The 22,889-nt window shown below is 29.4% G+C and overlaps 1 protein-coding gene across 1 annotated transcript in view; it reads right to left on the minus strand.

The window, feature by feature from the left end:
* The window catches only part of LOC145330462 (uncharacterized), a 70,679-nt gene that overhangs the window by 23,616 nt on the left and 24,174 nt on the right, over positions 1-22,889 (minus strand). Inside the window, exons 8-23 of the mRNA XM_080175095.1 lie at positions 21,006-21,064; positions 20,729-20,777; positions 17,511-17,583; positions 16,969-17,024; positions 14,356-14,406; positions 13,920-13,937; positions 7,515-7,590; positions 5,811-5,852; positions 5,003-5,062; positions 4,077-4,167; positions 3,472-3,481; positions 2,644-2,788; positions 2,158-2,216; positions 1,659-1,712; positions 909-986; positions 423-550 (exon numbers count right to left, since the gene is read on the minus strand). Of these exons, the coding sequence (XP_080031221.1) occupies positions 423-550; positions 909-986; positions 1,659-1,712; positions 2,158-2,216; positions 2,644-2,788; positions 3,472-3,481; positions 4,077-4,167; positions 5,003-5,062; positions 5,811-5,852; positions 7,515-7,590; positions 13,920-13,937; positions 14,356-14,406; positions 16,969-17,024; positions 17,511-17,583; positions 20,729-20,777; positions 21,006-21,064 (1,049 nt within the window). The remainder of the gene's footprint in view (positions 1-422; positions 551-908; positions 987-1,658; positions 1,713-2,157; positions 2,217-2,643; positions 2,789-3,471; positions 3,482-4,076; positions 4,168-5,002; positions 5,063-5,810; positions 5,853-7,514; positions 7,591-13,919; positions 13,938-14,355; positions 14,407-16,968; positions 17,025-17,510; positions 17,584-20,728; positions 20,778-21,005; positions 21,065-22,889) is intronic.

The raw sequence follows: 22,889 nt of genomic DNA on the forward strand, positions 1-22,889 counted from the left end.
TAAAAATTAATATTCTACAGTTTGAACAATTTAGGGACCTTTTGGAAATCATAAGATTGAATAAGGCAAGGTTCCCTTCCCTTAGCGTAATTGGTTTAAGTCGCTTGTTGTAATAGACTAGAGACTTTAAATATATGCTCCACTACTACAAAGCCAGCTACTGAAATAAGGGTTGGTTGTTTAAAAGGTGAAAGCAAGAAGTTCCAATAAATTAATATGGGTTACAAGACCCTACAAAGGACAACGGCTACAATATAGATTTCCTTCTACAGGCGTTGTACCTTTGTAACTACGAGCTTTGTTATTTATGATTTCAGAGAAGATCTTAATTACAGTTCTAGCAAGTAGAAATCCTTCCGTCTGGCTGTTTTAAAGCTCTGTTGCTACATATTGAGAGATGTAATTGAGAGGCTAGAGTATACCTGTAAGAATCTTGCAAATGTTTAGGAATCTGTAGGACAATAGGTTTCCCCCTTATGAAAACTCTGACTGAATCCTCATCTAATTTTTCTATGGCGCGTGCTTCCTCCCCGTCGTTCTCCTCAATGTCCTACAATAATTCTAAATAACTAACAAAAATCAGTATGTTCCTAAGTGGCGCAGCTACTTATTTTATGAAAGAACAGTAAATTATAAAAAATATTTTCAATACAAAGTATAACGATATTTGACGGCCTGTCTATTCCTTTAATAAATATACCTACTAGTCCCGTATTCGTTTTGAGCTAGTTTGTTGGGAGAACAAATTTACTCCAACCCCCCCCCCGTCTCTCTCCATATTTTTTTTTATGTTTTACTTACAAAACAGCAGGTCAGTGTTTTTAAAGTAATTGTTATAAAAAAATTACATTAAAAAAACAAGCAAATACGGGGATATATCCTGTATAAAAAAAACTGGGCTTATAAACCTGTACTAATTCGGCTGGTGGGGCGGATGGGGTGACACTGTTCCTAGCAGATTCCCCTTCGTTCTCATCTTCATTCTCCTTAACAATAAATATTACATTTATTAGTAGCTGAGACTTTAGAGTTAAGAACATTGCTGCCAAGCACAGAATATGGATAAGATTATGTCTAATCATTACAAGAATCATTTTTAGAAATATTGGCGTGAACAAAATACGGACTTTTTGTAATTATCAAAGATTTGTTACGCTTTCAAAATTTTACACAAATCATAATGCAAAATTTGAAATCGACAGGACTATTCTAACTTTCTCTAATTAAGTAATAAGCTATTTTTTTTTTACAAAGGACGGATATAATTGTACAAAGGCTTAAATACGGTCATATAAACTGTTTTAATTTACTTTCATTCAAATTACATACATATTTTGGGTGGAAACTAAAATATCATATCAAACGCTTTGTCAAGTTCAAAGTGTCATAAATATATTTTTATCGCATTGTATTATAGACAGCTTTCTGCGGATATTGAAATGAAAATTATAAGATTAAAACTAGTTTTCTTTACCCCAAGGGGCCAAAGGTTAGGCTAACAAAACTAGTTTTATTTTATGACTTTTATTTTAATATGCGTAGAAAATAGTCTGTAATACGATGCTATACATGATTTTTCAGTGTTTCTTAAAATCAGTTCTAATCCAGGAAAAATTATTTGGATTTGGAGCCACATTGGAAAAAAATAATCAAATTACCTCCGCCTTTTCACTCTCAGTTTCTTTTTCGCTTTCTTCACCTTTTTCACTTTCCTTAAATTACAAAATTATTAAAAGATTATTAAAAGATTATGACATGTTTTACATTTTTCATTTGAAAATATTGTGATATGGGACCTTGAGTAAACTTTTGTCGGGAAGGTGATAGGTTCGAATCTCAGCCCGACACCGTGTCATAACTAAAGACGTTCAAATGGTTCCTACTGCTGCTTTATAAGATGTGCGACATTAATAGGGATGTGTAAATGCCTTGGCCCAAAACAGGTACAACTCATCACCAAGAACTGTTAGGACTTCTCAGACAAAGGTAGTGCAATCAAAGGGCTTGCTGTCTAAAGGACTTATGACCATTTAACCATGCACATATTAAACAAAGTTTGGCTAAAATAAGATCTTATGGCGTATCCCGTCCTCAAGGCTAAAGGTTCTTAATATATGTATTGTATAAGTATTTGTTATATAAAATGTAAGTATTTACCTTGTCACCCTGACTTTCAGCATCAGAATTTTCTTTTTCAGATCCATCTTTCTCAGATTCTTTATTTTAAAAAAAAAAATATAAAAATTTTAAAACTCTTTTAATTTATTAGTTTTTTTTAAGGAGCGATTCTTCGTATTTTCAAAATGGCTTTTTATAGGTTATTTTAGGTTAGGTTAGGTTATATTGTGTTAGGTGATTGCCCCACAGGGTTAGAGCCCCCCGCAGGGGCTAGAAATAGGAGAAAAGCTACTGTGAAAAATACGAAGAATCGCTCCTTATGGAGGGATGTCGTGGAAAGGACTATACCCCAATTTTTTTCTAAGAGCGATTTATTCTTGTGATAGTTGAGATATCCTCCCCTGCCTTCCATGGACCTGTAAGAAGCTCCAAAACAACTTTAAAGTTAGTTTAATTATTCGGTAATCCATAGACAAACAGAAATCCTATAATAAATCTGCTTATTATTTTTTTCTATCACTTTGCCTGGTTTTTCAGACTCTGCTTTTTCAGATTCTGCTTTTTCAGAACCTTCTTTTTCTGATTCATCTTTGGTGGATTCTTTCTCTTCATTGTCAGAATTGTGTTCAGAATGCTCGGATGCATCCTTTGGGGGATAATATTCTTTTTTCTTTAATAGCAATGCTAAAGTACAATACAATTGTTATTTTTTTTTCTGTTACTAGCGGCTTAGCCTCTAGGGGCCCTTGGTGTAGAAAGGGGGTGGGGGAGAGTCGACCCCCTATTTTAATTGTAGTTTAAAAAATTTAAAAAAAAAGCATTTTTTTGGGATTTTTGTAGGGGCGATTTTTCTGAGGAGGGTATTGATACACTTCTCCAAAATAGACACTTCTAGGACCTTTGAGAAGCTACATTGAAAGAAGAACCATATCGGTTCAGCGGTTACAGAAATCCTTCGGTACATACAGAAACAGAACCTGTAATTCAATATTTCTCGGCTGTTTGTTAAGAACGACCAGAATTCCAGCCTATTTATTTGGACTTTGGACTTTCCCCTTCAAAAGATGTTGAATCCAAAAATTGATATTTGTTTGACTTAAAAAAATCTCTGAAAAGGGAACATTAAGGAATAATTTGACAAGCTACAATCAAAAAAGATAAAAATATCTCAAGAACCTATATGAAGCTTTTCTAAAAACGTATGCTCTTTGTGAGATCTTTTGGTACCAACCATCAGACAATCTTTTCAATTGGTAATAATGTACAGAGAGAAAGTTAGAATAAAAGAGTGTTCTTCCTTAGTGGCTTCGTCATCCCCTTCATTCCCCTCCTCCTCCCCCTCCTCATCTTCACCATTTTCACTCTGCACATCAAGATGTTTATTGCTTGAATAAAAAATTTCTCTATAGTTTTTAAATCTATTTGTTTAACCAGTTTTTTATATGCAAATAATTCTTTAATTGTCATCTAATATTGATGAGAATAATGTTAAAATCCTGGAATAAGGTATAACCAACAAGCAAAATAAATATAAAATAATATTTGGGGTAAATAATGAATAAAATAAAATAATATTTGGGGGGCAGATAAAAGGTTTGTCAATTCTAGTGTTCTCTTCTGATGACAGCTGAAAAAAACGTATAGGTTTTGTGATTCTTTTTGAATTAATTTTATTGTTAGTGTATGCTGGTTAAATTCATGCATTATTTTTATTTTCTGTAGCAACATAAGCAATTAATATGAAAATCAAAATGGTGAGAAAAAAATTAAGTTTTGCCAATTTGAATTTAGGTTATGAACAAGGAGACTTTGGTAAGAAGAAAATGTTAAAATTCTTAAAATTAGACACCGTAAAATTGAGACAAAAAAAATGTATTCAATTTTGAAAAATTAGGGTATTGTCAAACAAAAGAATTAGGCAACCTCGAAAATAAAATATTATTTTTTTTAATATAAACATCTTTTCCTTATCATCTTTTTCACTTTTTTCCTCCTCATCTTTTTCTGACCCTTCGTTTTCCTCTTGGTTATCTTCATTATCACTTTTGTCTACAAATTTCAATTAAGTCAATTTATAGAATACTAGCGGCTGTGCCCTAGCATTTAGGGGATTTGCATTCAAAGGACAAGAAATAGCATTAAACTATACAAAGACTTAAATCTTAAACTTAAAATGCTGTAGAGCTCTCTAGGAAAAGACAAAATAGCCTAAAACTAGCCCTGATTTATGTGAAGCTTTCCTAAAATGGAGCAATCAATCGGTTCGGTGTTTACTTAAATTTTAAAACAACCTTTCTGATTCACATAATAGGATATAACATAACATCATGGGAATTTTTCACAGGAAATTAAAAAAAAATAGACAAGAAAATCTTATTTTTTCACTTCCTCCTTCTGATATTGACAGATAAACAAACACAGTGAGTTATTGAGGAGATACCCATGGAGGGAAGAAAAATTGGGCTGTTTATTACACTAACCCACAACGTTTTATAATAACGTTTTCTTTTTCGTTGGTTACACACCTTTAGGACTGTTAATGAATTTTTATTGGTTGGTGTCCAAACGTTTCATCCACTTATGGGATAAATTTGTGTATCATTATGGGGGATGTACTTCAATAAATCAGCAATTGTCATATCCTTTTAGATCCCTGGTAAGATATCTTTACAGGTAAAATTTCCAAGCAAACATCAACATGTCAAACCTGCTCAGAAGCTTAAAAATAGGAAATAAAGAAGTTTTAGGGATATTAAGTAATTTTTCAGGACAAATTAGCTTTTTCGAAAGGTATTATCTCTTTCAACTTGATATAAATAGCAGTTTTTTTTTATTAGGAAATGTCTGTTCATATAGCAATTAATATAATATTCGTCAACAATACCTTTACCATCATTATTATCACTGGCATCATCTTTTTCAGAAGCATTCTCGTCTGGGGCTTCTATACAACAATATAACATTAAGAAAGAAGCTACCTTGAAGCTTGTAATTTTAAACACACCTTATACTTAATGTTTTAATTACGCATGTTAATTTGAACAAGTGTTTTAAAGCCTTCCTTTCACCTATTTACGTCATGCTGTTTTTTAGTAGGATAGCCACTCTTCTATTTGTCTGAGTTTTCTGCATTTTTTCGCACTTGTCTTGTAATTATGATTAATTTTTAAATTAATTTTTAATAAAATTATTGCTTTCGTAAAATAAATCATAGCGATATAAGTTAGTTTTATGAAAAGGTTGTATTTTAAGTAGAAATATGAATAACAACTGTGATGTGTTTGTCCTTGTTTTAATATTAAATTCTATTTGATGAATCCTTTCCATGGAATTTCCTTTATATTACTTACATTTTATTTATTAAAACGTTTTAATTATTTACTATGTTATATGTGTAGGGTTGTGGTACCCTCCCCCAAAATAGTTATAACTTTCCCAGGGCCTGTGAGAATCTACCCTGTAAATGAGAACTATTTCGGTTCAGTGGTTAGCGAGATCCTTCGATACACACACATAGAAAGACAGAGAGGGATCCGTTTACTTAATTATAAGGATTAGTACCTAGCTTATTAAATCTAGCTTATTAAATCTTTATTGGTCGATCTTGCAGTTTCCAAAAGGGTAAATTTTGTTTGTCGTAATAGGGTTTTGTTTTGTGGGTGAAAGCCCTCCCCCCTAAAACTAAATTTTACCTGCACCTGCTCCAGATTCATCATTCTCTTCTGCAGCCTCATCTAATTTTAGGATAGTTATCAAATAGAAGATTCTATACGTGAAAAGGCGAAGCTCTATTATAATTAGTGTCAGTTCGAATGTACATCCGTCTGTGACGGATAGCTGCGCTTATCGGTAATTTAGACATTTATTTAAAACTTTGTATGATGATTTTTGTAACTACAAAGCGTAGCAACTCTGTGACCGTCATCATAAAGTCAGTATTTACATTTAAACATGCTGATTTTGAACATTTTGACAATTGTTTGTATGATATAATTCTCCTAATTATCTAATTTTTGAAATAATGATTTTTAGAACAATATCAATGGCAAAGCATCTTTATAAAAGAAATCATAATAATGTAAGTATGTCCTTAAACAGTATCCTGTATTAGAGCAAGGGTGACTCTTCGGGTACAAGTCCTCCACCTTGAACATACTCTACGTTTTGAATTGCAGTTGCACCCATTAGACAACCGCCTTTTTGATTTTACGACCTTTGTCTACAAGTCCTAACTGTGCAAGGTAATAAATTGCGCCTGTTTTGTGCCAAGGCATTCCCCCTACTACTACTCTAACTACACACCTGCCATAGTAGCAGTAAGAAAATAACATCTTTAGTTATGACGCAGTGTCAGGCCGACATTCGAACCTATCACCTTACCGACAACTAGCGGATACACTACGTATTACGGCACAGTTGCGGGTTAACTATGGTATCAACTGTATTTTAATATTTTCTTCCTTTAAACGATTTTATTTTTGATATTCGAGTATTATATGTTTTACTATTGCTTGATTTTTTGATTTCATTAATTAACACAAAATATCATAGGTTTTTTTTTAAAAGCGAAAACTTTTTTATAATTAGGGTAGGTCCGTCCATCGTCCGGAACGGATAGCGTTTTTCGTTAATTTAGGCATGTTAGAATTGTCCTAACGATTTTAAACTTTGCATGGTTGCATGGTTAATCTTGTAGTAGTTAGGTGCGATTTAGAAAGCGTAGCAACTGTATAATCATTACCAGAATGGAGAAAGACTAAACTACATAACTTTTGTGTCACTTTTGAGGAAGACGATTCCTATATGACGTCATATAAAGTGAAAAGAAAAAGGGAAGGGAGAAGATAATCTCTTCAAAAGAGATGGTAGAAAAGGGAATCGTCTTCCTCAAAAGTGACAGAAAAGTTATGTAGTTTTAAACATCACGATTTTTGGCTTTTTTTAACTATAAGTTTTCATATGATAAAATTATCCGATTGATCTGATTTTTGGAATACTGATTCCTAGAACAACAAAGTACAATGTTATAAGCGAATCAACTCTATAATCGAGTCCTAAAAATGTAAGTATGTCCATAGACATTATGCTGTATGTAATCAGTTTCTCAACAAATTTACTTACAATTTTGTTTCGACTTTTATACATTTATGTTCTGATTATTTAGTTCTGACACTCTACAAGTGTATATATTTGTTTGTCCTACCGTTTTTATGGATGTTGTCATCCTTGTTTCAAATTAGGTTAATGGCTCAAATTTCCGCTTAAACTCCTTCAAATCTTGGTTTAATCAAATTTTAGTTTTAATCATTAATTTTTAACTGAAACAGCATACAAACATCCTTCTACTTTGTATATTATAGTTTTTAATGTGGACATTATATAATTTAATAACTTTCCTTGGGGGGATTTGTCCTTTTTCTTGGGGGTGGGTTCTGCCCAGGCTCGCTTATACGCCGCCCTCCGTGCAGCCACCTGAATATTTAGGATGCTAGCGGCTCACAGTAGAAACATGGAATAATATTTTTGATAGTTGTAGAACATGCTAGACAATTATTTTTTAAAGATTCAGACAGGGTGAAATTAACCATAATACTACCAAATTTTTTATAATTTGTTTGCTTAAAACTTTCATAAAGCTTTATTGATTGGTTCAAACTAGCGGGGTTCAAAATATTACCAAATACGTTAAATCTACAAAAGGGGTAATTTTGTTCTTCATTATTGGGTTATACACTATACATCAAATAATCCTCCATTATTATATCCCTTTATATCCATATTTAATTCACCTATGGTTATCAAAAATCTGATTCTGTACATGAATTTTTCTTTTTTGTTTTACAACTAACTAAATTATTTATCCTAGTCCCTACTCCAGCCATCTATAAGTTGCAGGTATTTAAGTTGGCAACACATACATTTACAAACATGATGTTTATTTTTCACCCTCCCTAAATAATTGACAAAAAGTATTGAATATTGTTTCTATAATGATATCTTTGAATAATGTTTTTTTTATATTATTTATCAACATAAAAATCTGCAACTTATGGATGATAATAGCAAATGTCGTCATTTTTAAAACATTTTTACAAAAAAATAAAATGTATAAATGCTCAAGCAGTGTTATTTGACAAAAATATACATGTGCTGTTTTGAGGAAAAAAAACTTCTAATGAAAAAATGTAAAAATATGAAAACAAATGCTAAACTATAACATCCTAAAATTCATGACTGTAGATCTTTTGAACAAGATAATTTAATAAAAGAGGGAGAAAAGAAATTGAGGTTTACTTTGAAAATAAACCAGGACAGACAAACGTTAAGGACTATTTATACAGCAAATTTACTGCACCAACCCCCAAAAATGGAGAATAATTTTTATTTATATATTAATCTCGATTTAGATGGTTTAAATTTTCAAAATATTTTCTCATTTTTGGAAGGAAGTTTTCAGATTAAGGGTTTAGAAAAAAAACTTGTCCAAAAGATCTAAAAAAGAGGGTGCATTAAATGATAACGTGCGCAAAAGTATTCTAGATTACAATGTCCACAAAAGGAATAGTACAAAAAATTATAAAAAATGTAAGTCTGTATTTTTCAAACTTTTTATTTACAAAATCATTAAACATCGAACTCATGTGCGTTGACTACAAAAAAATAAACCAGTAAAATCGACAAATTTTTTTTTGTCAATTTTAACAATTTATTTTTAGTTAGGTATAAACTGATGATCATATTTTTGTATAAAAATGATAAACCATTATGGTAAATTTTTAATGAATAAAAGTGATTACAATATAAATGATTTTCATACAAAAATATGATCATATATATATCCTTTATTGTTTTATTTAAATTATTAATATATTATACATTTAATAAATAAATTTAATCTATGGAAATTAATTGGTGGGGGTTTATCTTTCTTTGGATTTAAATACTCTTGTTTAGAATTTAAAATACTTTAATAATAAAATGGTATAATTATTTTTATTTTTACAAAGATATAAAAGCTTAATTATTATGACTAGGAAAAAGTTTATATAAATTTACAATTTTACATCATCATATTTTTAATGATATTTTTTAGGAAGATTTTTTGATATGAAATTACAAGGGGTACAAATTAGGGATTGCCTTTTATGGTACATTATATAATGTATTCAAAACATTACTTTATTCATATAAAAGTGCTTAACTGTTGTATCATTTTATGAAGAAAATTGTGTAAATATGTAGGTAATAATTGTAGAAGATTAGTTATTTATCGCATCTTATTATAGACAGTTTACCACAGGTATTAAAATGAAGAGTTATAAAATTGAAACCAATTTTATGTGGCACTGAGGTGCCGAAGGCCCGGGCTAACAAAACTGATATTAATTATTATTATTCTTAATTTGATATTCCTAGAAAATTGTCTGTAATACGATGCTATACCAGATTTTTCAGAATGGCTTGGAACCGGTCTTAATCCAGCGGATATCAATCAATTTGAAAGCCATGCAGAAAAAATTATTGAACATAATATTTTTTTGGGGGAAAAATAAGTTTTCTGGTACTTTTTAACATTATATTTTGTAATACCTTCTTTTAATATCAAAAAGCTAAAAAATGACTTATTTTAAAGTTTTACAAAAACGACTAACTTTTATGTTTCAATTTTGAACATTTGATTATATTTGATATAGGAACATTTAATTTAACCACCAGTTTATAGAAAGTATTTTCATAATTGATATTTTCATCATAATTATTTAATTCATTTAAGTAAATATTCAAGTTTTATACGTAGAAAGAAGCAACAATTATGATTTTAAGTAAAAGGTAATTATATTTTAAAACCATATAATTTTTAAATACTATTGATGCAAAATTACAGAAAAACTTTCTGTTAATATTTAGTAGGGCATTTATTTGAATTTAAAAATACTTTAAGTTGCTAAAAAAACATTAAAAACTGCTAAGGTGCTTAGTTTGCTTGTTGCTCTTGTGCCGTGCTATTGTATGATTCATAAATAGATCTAATATCATCTGCGCCCAGTATGTCTGTATCAATATCACCTAGAATCTCTCTGGGCGGTGCCGACGGCGCATTTTCTCTGTCAGGACTGCCAGCATCAGATTCCCGGCCACTTTTCCCGCCATTTTCGGATTCGTCGGCGCCATTTTCTTCTGGATTGTCGTTGTTGGTGGATTTTTTGTCATCGTCGTCATTTTGTGAAATTTGTCGGCTGACCTCTGCTGTTGATTTTTTGCTGCTGTCCCCCGATTTGTCAGCTTCGTCGCCAGATTTTGCTGAGGATTTTGAAGTAGTGCGCCTCCAGGGTTTGTCATATGACCGTCGGCCTCGAGTCTAATAATTGCAAATTTGTTTTTTCTTATGAAATTATTGCCAAAGCGTAAAAATAGAAGTATAACAGTCAAAATTTTGGAGTAGATTTGTAAAATTTCAAATTTAGCATTAAAAGACAGGCCTCTTTTTTGTTATGGACAAATTTCAAAATAAATTATTTTGCTTTTATGATTTACTCTGGTCTAGAATAGAATTTTTCTCTAAAATATGTTTTCTTCAGTATAAAGTGCATTTAAAAGCTACTTTTTACACCCAGTTTGAGATGTAAAAAAGTATACAGATATAAAGGTTATTTTGCACAGGGATAGACAAGTGCAAAGCAGTGCAATAAGCTGCAGAAATATCATTCTTGACACATGGTGGGCAAATCACAAGGATAATTTGGCACATTTAGTGATTTAATTACAATTAAATAATATAAAAACTTTCATTATCAAGTAATTAAATTGTAAAGGTAGAAATGATGAAAATTTGCGTTTATTTTTAGGCATTTGGATTCTAGGACTAAGTGAAAGCTATGTTAGATTAAAATTCTTTTATAAACTTTTCTTCAGTTGCTAATTTCTAATTTTCTTTAAACTCTTTAAGATTATAAACTTTGTAAAAATATAACTAAACCCATGAACACATTGTTTAATATTGTTAATTGGTACTATATCTTTTTACATAAATATTGATGGTTAATAATAAACATTAATATGCTAATAAATATATGATAAATTACTAATAAAATGCCTTTTTATAAACATCATAAGATAATCTAGTATATATAGTAATATAACAAACTGTGAGTGGAATTATCAAGTGATGAAACAACTTCTATAGATATATAAAAAAGAACACACTGAGTTGAAATGTACAGTAACTGTAAAATGTGGTAAAAATTGTGATGCGCAAAAAATTGAGTGCGGCATGCAGAATCAGATGGCTGCAGCTTTGTTCTCAGACTATTTGGCGGAAAAATTAAATATCTCCAAGTTCTGTTATTCTTTGTGGTTCTGGGGTCTGAAATAGAAATAGTAATATCAATTTAGTATACACATTTTCAATTTCTAAAATCTAATGCAATAATCATCCAATTGATAAAGGGTGCAGCTAAAGTTATAGGCCATTATAAGTTACTATAATGGAAGAACAGACACATCAAGTTATACAGTAGCTACCCTTCTACAAAATTTGTTGTAAAAATAATCTTTTTCTTTTTTCCAATTATATTTAAAGAGGGTTATTAATTTGGAGTGAAATTGGGCTGAAACGAATATAGACACTTAACCTTAAGCATTAAAATATTGATTTTAAATAAGTGTACAAAATTATAACACAAAACAAAACAAAAAATGATAAAAGCATGCAGAATAAAAAAATCTTACCAAATAACTAAAAATAAATAAAATGTTGATTTTTTGTTTTTCTAGAATCCACTGCTCATAGGTGACTAAAATTTAGAGAAAAAATAAAATAAATAAATAAATTTAAAAAAAAAATTAAATAAAAATATTTTAGACAAAAAATGTACTTTATTAAAAATCATATTTGATAGAAGAAGCTTAATAAATATTGTAAGCATTTTTTTAAATACTGGATGATGCGCCAGTAGCATCTTAGGGCTCTGAATCCTATATATAATAGGATTTGAAATCTTTAAAGTTTGATTTATTTTTACTTAAAAATCTAAAATTAAAAAAAGTGGTGGGGGGAATGTTACCAATTTTCTTATGATTTGACTTGAATAATTGTTCTCTGATACAGGTGGCTTTTTCATCTTCAAACTCGATTTTCTCTCGCTCATTTCACTTAACTTCATTTTAACAAAAAAAATATATAAATAAAAAAAAGATAAAAACAAAAAATAAAACATGCAAAAACAAAAAACAAAATAAATAAACGTTAACAAAAAATGGACAAACTAAAGAAAATCATGGAAAGAAAACAAAGTAGCGGGTTTCGTCGTATTTTCACAATAGTTTTTGATAGGTTATATTAGGTTAGGTAAATGTTAATGATTAAAGGATTAGGAAATTAGCCCGCAGGGGCTGGAAATAGAAGAAAGGTTACTGCGAAAATACGACTAAACCCGCTACTTCGTTTTCTTTCCATGATCCGAAAATTGATATGTGTTCTGTATTTGTACCTGTGAGCTGGATCCTGCAACGGACCCATTAAGGCTGGCGGGTCCACTCTGTCCCTCACTCACTTGTCTCATATAATCCTAAACAAAATGTATATCTTTTCAAATGAGCTACTTACAATTATATTCAAAATAGATTGCATGTATTTTGTTTTGAATTTGAATTTCAATGCAAGGGGTTACAACCTCCAATAAAACAACTTAAAACCAAGGATAGACACAGTTTTATTCTGCATTATAGACTTGTGACTACGCCCCTAAAACCCTCTCAGGAATCATTACAGAGATGGGTTTATTTCTGCATTGAATATAAGGCAATTATTTTGCATAAAATATTATACAGTTTGACTTCAACAACGCGTTTGGTGATAATTTTCTGTGTCTGTCTGTTAGTTGTATGAATTTAAACAAGGATGACAAGTGAAGCAAAAATCATGGATAGAAAAACGGACAAACCGAGTAATAGAGAAAATGATTTTGATCATAAAAAAAGAAAGAGAGAGGAGGATATAATAATACCATAACTTTTTTAAAAAATAAGAAATACCTGTATATCTTTGTAGCATAACCTACAGACCGACGGACTAAGATAATTGTGTAAAATAATAAGGTATATCTTCACAAAAAAGCAACTGTCTATCTCGAATATCATCATCCTCATTATTCGTACTAACAGACAAAGTAAATTATAGCTTAGCTAAAGTAAAACCTCACCTTATCATCAAAAATCTTCTTAGTGCCACCGCCAGGTTTATGTTTAATATTCTGCAGTGATCCTATCCGGCTTCCTGTTGATATCTTTACTTTCTGGCTGTGGATCTGTACAATTACGAGACTCATGTCATCAGGGGTTAATTATAAAGTTTCTGCGCTACTGCCAATGGTGTGCGCATAATATAGAGGTATATTTTTCCCTTCGTAATAATCTTTTTTTCTAATTAGGAAAAATGTACATTTATATAAGACTGAAAAAATGTACAAGATTTTAAAAATAATTTAATCTTAAAGTAATCTTCAGATTGTTTTTTTTAATCTTGTAATTTTTTCGTCATACAATATTTGTCATATATTTAACAAAGGTGCTTATTAACACAAAATTAGACAAAAATATTCTTTTTTTGTCAATAATTTAAATGTCGTAGTGCTTAAAACAATTGTGCTTTTCATATTGCAAAACTGATCATTATAAAATTATCTCATTATCTCTGATTTTTATTTCTTATGAAATGTTTCAAAATATAAGTTTATAATGATCAGTTTTAAAACAACATATTTGACTATTTTGATTTCATGCATTTTTCAAATCTCGCTTACTCTCTCAGCTAAACCCGGCTAGAAAAGTTATGGTTAAAATTTAACATTTAAATCACTTTTTATTCAAATTGTTTTAGGTAAAAGCTGTCAGTTTTTGTATGTAGGTTTTGTTTCGGCTGTCCAAGTCTAGAGAGTGGGGCGGAAGGTTGCATAAATTTTAATTTTAGGTATATATATAGTTTGGTATAAATATTGGATAGTCCCTCCTTGTGTATATTGCTAAGTGTTATTGTTCGTCATTTGCAGGTTTCAATTTGATATCATATTATTATATAAAATGTTTATAATTAAAAAATGAATTTTTGACATCTCCATTATTGGATTATATTGAAAAATATTAAATTAATATATCAACTTTGGTTTTCACTAAAACTTCGCTGCTATTGGACGTTATCGTCATTTATGGATATATAAATAGTAAAATAGAATAGTGTACCTGTACATTTCCGCCTCCTGGTTTGTGTTTAAGGTTGTCCTTAGAGCCAACCTGAAATAAAATTTTGTTATTATACTAGCTATTTTTCTTTTAAATTCATATAAAAATTTTTGAGTTTTAAAACAATCATGTTTTCAAAATAAAATTTGGTTTGAATTTTTGCTATGCCTTTTTACAAAAATCTTATTGTTTTTACTTCTTTCACCAATTAAACCCCTCGAGGCTAACAAAACTGGTTTTATCTTATGATTTTTCATTTTCCGCGGAAAGCTGTCCATAATACGACGGGATAAATAGCTAACCTTAGATTTTTTATATTGTAATAATAGCAATTTATCCCGTCGTATTATGGACAGCTTTCCGCGGAAAATAAAAAATCATAAGATAAAACCAGTTTTGTTAGCCTCGAGGGGCCGAATTTAAGAGAAGATACTATGCTTAAGTTGGTTTTAATGGATACTCTCCCCTACTTTGGAATGTTGAAAAATTACTGATAATATATTAATAGGATGAAATTATAATTTTTCACAGGAATAGACGGAGGTATATATATTTTATTTTTTATCATATCCATTTTTATATAATCTAAACTTTCATATAAAGAAGTAAGTTTGTTTTGTCTGAAGCTTAATATTTCGATAAATAATGACTTGATGGTTTTAAGCTATTTTAAATTTAGGTGGGTTTAGGCTATTTCTAAGCCCTCTTTTTCTGGCTTTGAATATTTTCATTGAAGAAATATGAAGAAATTCTAAATAATATGAAGTTTAACTTAAACTTTATGAAAATGAAATCTCTCAGAAGAAACCTACCCCTTCAAAAGTTAAGATTAAGGCATTAGTTAAGTTTTATATCTCCTCAAAAGTTAAATTAAAGTACTTATCTATTTATCTTTTACTCTTCATGGCCTATTTAACAATTTAGGTATTTGGTTCATTAATTATTAAAATAGTTTATAAATCATATCAAAGGCAGTTTTTTTTTTCAAATTCAACCCAAATTGATATGTTTTTAAATAGTTGCGATAAATTTTTTTTTTTTTTTTTACTTTAAAGTAAAATGTGTCTTGAAGGTGAAAATTTATAGCACAAACTTAAACTTAAACTTAAACCGAAGAGTAAAGCCAAATCGGTTAAGCAGTTACCGAGATCTTAAGCTTCAGACGGACGGACGGAAAGAAATCAATCTACTTTGTATGATAGATATTATTTTAATGCTGCTATGGCCGGTACGTTAAATCAATAATAAGAGGATGGGAAATGTGTTGCTTTATAAACAACTAGCGGCTACGCCCCTAGAGGCCTCTAGTGGCACTTTAAATGTGTTTGTTTGTTAAAGTCTTTACGATAATTCTTTATGTTACGGATACCTCTTTATGTTACGTTGAAGTCTCCCAGATATTAAGAAAATTTTCATTTTTTTGTCATTTCTCTTGGGAGGGTGGTGGTACCCTCCCCCAAAATAGTTAAAAACCTTCCCGGGACATATGAGAATCTACCCTGTTAAGGAGAACTTGATCGGTTCAGCGGTTAGCAAGATCCTTCGGTACACACAGACAAACAGACAAACATCCTGTTACTTTAGTATAAGGATAGATACACTCTACTCAAAACTTTACACTGTCAGGATAACACAAAAATTAATAAAATCAAAGAATGTGTTGTCTATTGGGTGTCATTGTATAAACTGTGCCAAATATCCTTGTGTTTTGACAGAAAAAGAGCCTCTTCTACCATTTGTTGTCAATGAAGTTGACTATTTGATCTTACATTATAGTGTCATAGACAACAACAGTCTTGCACTTGAAGGGAAGGGACAAGGAACCTCCATACGAGTACTCAAAGTTTAATATAAAATACTTAGAGAGGCTTTATTATTTGATTTCTAATGTAGATTTCACAAAATGACTTTTTCGTATGAACACTAAAAACCCATATCATTTTATCGTCCTTGGAAAAATCAATTAATTTTAAAAAATACAAGAAATTGATTGAAATTGCTTGCAACTAATTTATGATTAATTTCTATTTGATGAGTTTTTCAGTTTGATATGAATTGTAAAAATATTTAAAAATTTTCTTAAATCTAATTGTTAACCTTTTTTACACTTGCAAATGACGTGTTAATAATGTCTTTACTGATATCTATGAAAATTTAAAAACAAAAAAAAATTAATAAAGTTCAAATTAAGCTAGTAATATTATAAGCAAATGGTTAATGTCGACACTATGGCTTTTTATTAAGTGACCATTACTGATATAATGTTCTAATGACTACATATTTATGTACTTATGGTGATATAATAGGTATCTTTTAAAAGTGAGCATACAATATAGAGTGAAAAACAAATTATTTTACTGATAAACCAACAGAGATAAACCAACAGGGAGAGGACATTGAACTAAGAATTACAATGGTACCCAAAGTTTTAAAATAACGTTATTTTATTCATTGACTCAAAAACTTTGAGTTTTTGGAATGATTTTCCAAACTAGTAGTTAATCTACAGAAGGAATAATTTTTATTTGTTATCATCGGGGTCGTTTATCAATTTATCATCCATGGTCTTATCACTTTAAATAGAGAGAGTAACTATGTTTCTAAAAAAATTACCTTGCTGTCTGTATTCCATTCTAACTTTCTGCTTTCTATTTTTCTTGTTCCTCCGCCTAAAGGTTATGAATATATATTAATGATTCTTTTATTGGAATAAAATTAAATCATAATATAACTTTATTTTATTTAAGTAGAGGATCACTCTTAGCATCTAGGTGATTTGACATAACTTGACAAAGTGTCTAAAAAATCAGGCATGTGACGTCATAAAATGAGGGATTTTCCATCTCTTTTCTAAGGGTTTTCTTTCCCATTTCTCCTCTCATCTCCTTCATTTTTATGACGTCACATGACTGATTTTTTAGACACTTTGTCCGGCTACATCACTTTTTTTTATTAATGTTAAAATTAAATCATAATTCTTAATTTTATTAGAATAGTAGCTCCACTCTAAGCCTCTAGGGGATTTATATCTAGTGTGTATAAAAGACGAAGGTGGCCATTCAACTAAGTAAAAAGTAAAACTATACAAGAACCAAATTACTGGCCGATACCTAACTTGTAGAGTAGCTTCGCTACTTAAAATCTCTTAAACTCACCTGGCTTATGTGTAACTTTATCAAGAGATCCAACTTTAGAAGTAGCGTTCCATGACAATTTCTTTACCTCAATCTAATAAGAAAAATGCAAAAATATATAGCCATTTACGTACATGATACGTATATAATTGAAAAATTGATTTTAGATACATATTAAATAAAGCAACTTAAAAGAAATTAACATGCAAAAGAAATAATAGTAATTTAAAGCATCGTATCATAGACAGCTTTTCGAAGATTTTAAATAACACAATTGTTAGAATAAAACCAGTCTTGTTAGTCCCGACGGGCCAAATGTCCGGGCTAACAAAACTGGTATAAATTTTATTATGTTTAATCCAATATTAGTGGAAAATTGTCTGTAACACGATGCTATAACGAAGTATAAAGTAATAATAGTTGACAGATAATTTCATATTATTGTTTTCAGTAATGCAGCTACTCTATGTGTAGTTTATATTTTAGTCAGCAAAAGATTGTGTTAGACAAAAAAAAGTGATATTAGTTTAAAAGGAAAATTAAGGAAACGATATTAGTTCTATCTATGTAATTTCATTTAAAATTAAATTTGCTAATCATGCAACCTTTTTATAATATCATTAAAAAACAGTTGTTTTTATTTTTTTTCTATAGTCATGTTAGTTTGTTATTGCTACACTACTACTCGAATATATAAATATTTTAAAAAGCAACATGATAATCCAATTTTATAAAGGTCAACTTTATTGATAAAATGAATATAGCTAAGTACACTTCAGAGTTTAATTCTTACTCATCATCAAATTGAAAATTCTGTAAGTTTCCCTTGGAACTGAAATAAGACTTATTTTAACCCCTCCCTCCCAAATCAAAAAAAATAACATCATTTGGTAAAAATAGTCTGACCAATTTCCAATTTCTTTTAATATAAACAATAAACATGACTAGGCAGCTTATACCAACAACGAATTTAATTCGAAAAAATGCATGAAAACTATACGTTATTTCAGCTGTTGTTGGGGGCCAAAACTTATACGACCTTTCATCTTCCCCAATAATTTTATTTTAGATTTATTTTTGACTAGGTATAGAAAAAAGATGTATATGTGTTTGCCTGTCTCCTAACGTTATTATACAAGTTGCTTTTTTTTCTCTAAAACTTTTATTTTATGAGTTTGCGTTGACTGTCTCTTTTATGAGAGAACCCTTGTTGCCGTTATTTTGAATAAAATAGTTAAAAAGTTTACATATTCTTCAATATATAAGTTAAAATATATGATAAGGTTTATTATAAATTAAGTCAAATGAAATAAACTAGGAAAATAGCATATTTATATTTTAACAATAAATTAGAGGATGTAAAATTTATGTATAATATCAAGCAGTCAAGGAGATATCGATTTTTCATCTCTCATACGCCATGGTAACTAAATATTACATCCTTTTTATTTTCAAATTTTATATTTGATTTATTTACTTTTTTGTTTGTTTATTCACAAGTTTAAACAGGGTTAGGTAATTCGCGTTTCAAATGGTGTAGCAATTGAAGAGTTTAATGATAACAAGGATAATAATATTCATAAACGGGTAGCTCAATAGATTAGACAGAAAAAACAAACATGGAACGAACGCGATGGTAGAAAAATAGCTTAAACCAGAATGTCTATAGATATGCTTTGCGAATAATAATTCCAATAAGGCAATAGGACATTAATTCATATAAAAGTTATTGTAAAGACATCTTTAAAGTCAACATGTTGAGACTAGACTTTTGGACTTTCCGATAATAATTAGATAGTTGTTAGTCTTTCTAAATCATGAATAATTGTTACAGATTTAGCAAAGATAAAAATCGATAGAACGATTTTAAAATACCTCTTTTAATCAAATATAGAATATAAGATTTTTTTTTATAAAACTCGATTGAATACAGTTAGACTTTGGAATAACATTTGATAAAATATAAATTAATAAATACCCCTTTCTTTTCTAGCAATTGCATTTAAAATTTTCAATATAAATCTTCGCTTACATATACAGGGTGGTTTTTTAACCAACCAAACCTTAACATCATTCATAAATATAATTGGCCTGGGGAGTTTAATGATAATTTATATCTTTTGCAAATACAACATTTTGTACAATAAACTAAAATAAGAATAAGCAAATGAATAAACTCTATGTATCCTTTTTCATAATTTAGCTGATATTTTAAATATTATTTCCAATATAGATACATAAAATTTTTTCAATAGTTTTATTTTGATTCATTTTAACTTGTTTTTGAGAAAAAAAAGATTATATTGATGAAAGTTCTTATAAATATGTTTTACAATTCATGATCTTTTTTTGCTCAAAAATAAGGTTTGTTTGATAGTCATACAATTAAGTTTTTATATAAATCAAAGATATAAAACCTTTAGGGGAAAACTGCATGCTTGTAAGTATATAAATTTGAAAATTTCATATATAATTTTTGGTTGATTTTATAAAATATTTTGGAAGATTTGAGCCCTTATTTTGTATGACTACCAAAGTTTTAATATTTTATCTGATATATAGCAGATCAAGACCCCTCCATGTGTTACTTACCGGCGTCTAAAACATAAAAGGAATTGTTAGCTCATTTTAAAATGGCACTTTACACATGGTAATATTATTAAAAAGAAAATGTCGTTGAAAATAATTAAAGGTCTAATGTTAGTGTACCTTTTTAATATAAGCTAATAATTCCCTTTAGATGTTAATATTATTCAAAAATAAAATCATAACAAAAAACTACTAAATGTTCTTAAAGCAAATATTCTGCAATGTGAGTAGCGTCTCTAAAGGCATGGTGTTTTATCAAATTCGAGCTTAATCATAACTGATAATTTTAAACAATTGTTTCTATAAAAGCAAAATCTTATTATGTTAGTAAAGGTTATTTTTAAACAAATCAAGTGACATTTAAAGTAAAAGTACATTTCAGAACACGAGTCTTATATAACATACATTTAAAGATAAAAATAGTTATCAAATATTTCTCTAAAATATACATTTTGCAAAAATAGTTTATAATCATTAAATCTTACGTAAGGTGATTTTTTTTAACAGCAAAATATTATTATAATTTAGTTCAATGACCTCTAGTATATTTTTTTTATTTATACATATATAAAATTTATAATTTTATTTTGCTTTCCAAATATGGTTATGTATTTTGAATATTTTATCATTTTTACTACAAGCATTACTACCTTTTTATCTCCGCCTCCAGGAGCATACCCGTCATTTATATTGTTGGTTCTGAAACAAAATTTATCATGGTCATTCAAACTTTTAATTTATATGACTTGTGCCTTAAAAAGACACCAGTTTAAAACAGGTTTTTATTATACTAATAGAGATTCTTATTAATAATTACAGCACAATATTTTAAATAAAATGTAAACCAATCTGCCATTTATCTTCTGAAAATTTTAAACAGTTTAAAATTGAAAATAGTTCAAGCAAGGGTTTATAAATAGTTTTTACCTGGCAGTTGTTTTCCAGTCCAATTTTCTACTCTCTATCTTAACATCACCTCCTCCAGGCTAAAATAGGAATTATATATAAGCTAATCTGTAAGTGATCTTGTCTGTCTGTCCTTCTGTCTATCTGTAATGTTGTGGAGATCCCATTTTTTTTATTTTTACAGTAGCAGACTTTCATCTTTATCTTACTCTCCTTAAGTTGGAATTTATAGCTTACCTAAATTTTAAACAGCTTTAAAACTATTAAACTTTATCGTCATTTTTAACAGTTTAATCAGTTTAAAACGATAAAAATGTTTTAAATGACAATAACTCTCCTTTCATTTTTATCCGTACTGAACTTAAAACTAATTTACACATAAAGCAAAATTAAAACCAATTAAAGTTCAAAATTTTAACTTCTAGTATCCAATTGATTAGGTGCCTTGCTACTTTTAATTTTACTTATTTTACCATTACCTCGAAAGGGCGGGATTCTCCTTCGATTTAAGTGTTCATCTAGAGAATCCAGAGCATCATCCGCGTGTAATTGGATGCGATACTCTAACACCCAAGGATATTAGGTTAAGTAACATTTATAAGACAACCTACCCTTTGATTGCACGACCTTTGTCTGAGAAGTCCTAACTGTGTATGGTAATGAGTTGCGTCTGTTTATGGTCCAAGGCATTCAACCTACTCTTTCCTGACATAGCAGCAGTAGGAACTATTCTTAACGTCTTTAGCTAGAACGCGGTGTCGAGCTGATGCGCTACGTGTTGAGCCACGATCGTGGGTTAATTTTACTTATTAGTATCTTTTCAAAAATATCAAAAATCATGGTTTATTATAATTGTAGACAAACCTTTTATGATAATGACAAATATTTTCATATTAATTAATCATAAAATAAAACAATAATTTGGTGTTGCATTCCAATTCAGATTTACTTGGCAAGGTTATAGGAAGCGGCTTATAGTGCCTATAATAAATGAAGCTATACAATACAAATTACCAGTGATAGTCCAGTATACATTTTAATTGACCAATGGTAAAATACTGGCCCATCATTGCTTATTAATTTGTATTGTATGACAATTGTCATTTTCTTATAGGCACTATAGGCTGCTTCAGATTATAAACACAAAAGTTTAGATTTAAATTGGTTCGACTTCCAAGGAAAATTATTGCTTAGCTACACTTAATTCTAAAACAGAAAGTTGGCATTTTATTGGTATTTTATTCTATGTAGTATAAGTGCATAATTTCAGACGTATAAAAAATTAAATATAAAAATAGGCACTGTAAAAAATTCTAAATTACAAAACAATTTATTTCATGAGAAAAATTTTATTTTATTTCTATGAAAATAATAAAACATTTAAGTTAAACTTTTCGTACTTTGTACAAAATTTATGCTTTACAGGTAGCATAAAAAAATTATTTATTTGCATTTATTTTTTTTCAATTTACTTTTTACAGTGTTAGTAAATTTCTATATTTAATAAGCGTGTATCATATATCATAAATACAGGGCTAATTTTCTCTAAAGAATTTAAAATTCACTGGTAACTTTGAGAAAAATTAATCCTATTTGTGCTTGTAAACAGAAGAGTTAGAATAAACTAAATGGCATATTTAAACAGTTGTTGTCAAGTATTATAGCAATCTATAATACAAAGTAGAACTATGATTGTCTGTCTATTTGTCTGTTTGTTTGTACCAAAGGATTCGCTAACCGCTAATCGATATGGGTCTCCTTTACAGGGTAGCTTCTTCTTAGGTCCTGGGAAGGTTTATAACTATTTTGGGAGAGGATAACACCACCCTCCAAAGTGAAATCGTCCATAGTATCGTATTATTATCAAAGTAAACATCTTATACACAAGAAAATTATATGTGTCAG

Source organism: Acartia tonsa, chromosome 10 (genome assembly GCF_053477335.1).
Source record: "Acartia tonsa isolate MP-2025a chromosome 10, ASM5347733v1, whole genome shotgun sequence".
Taxonomy (NCBI): domain Eukaryota; kingdom Metazoa; phylum Arthropoda; class Copepoda; order Calanoida; family Acartiidae; genus Acartia; species Acartia tonsa.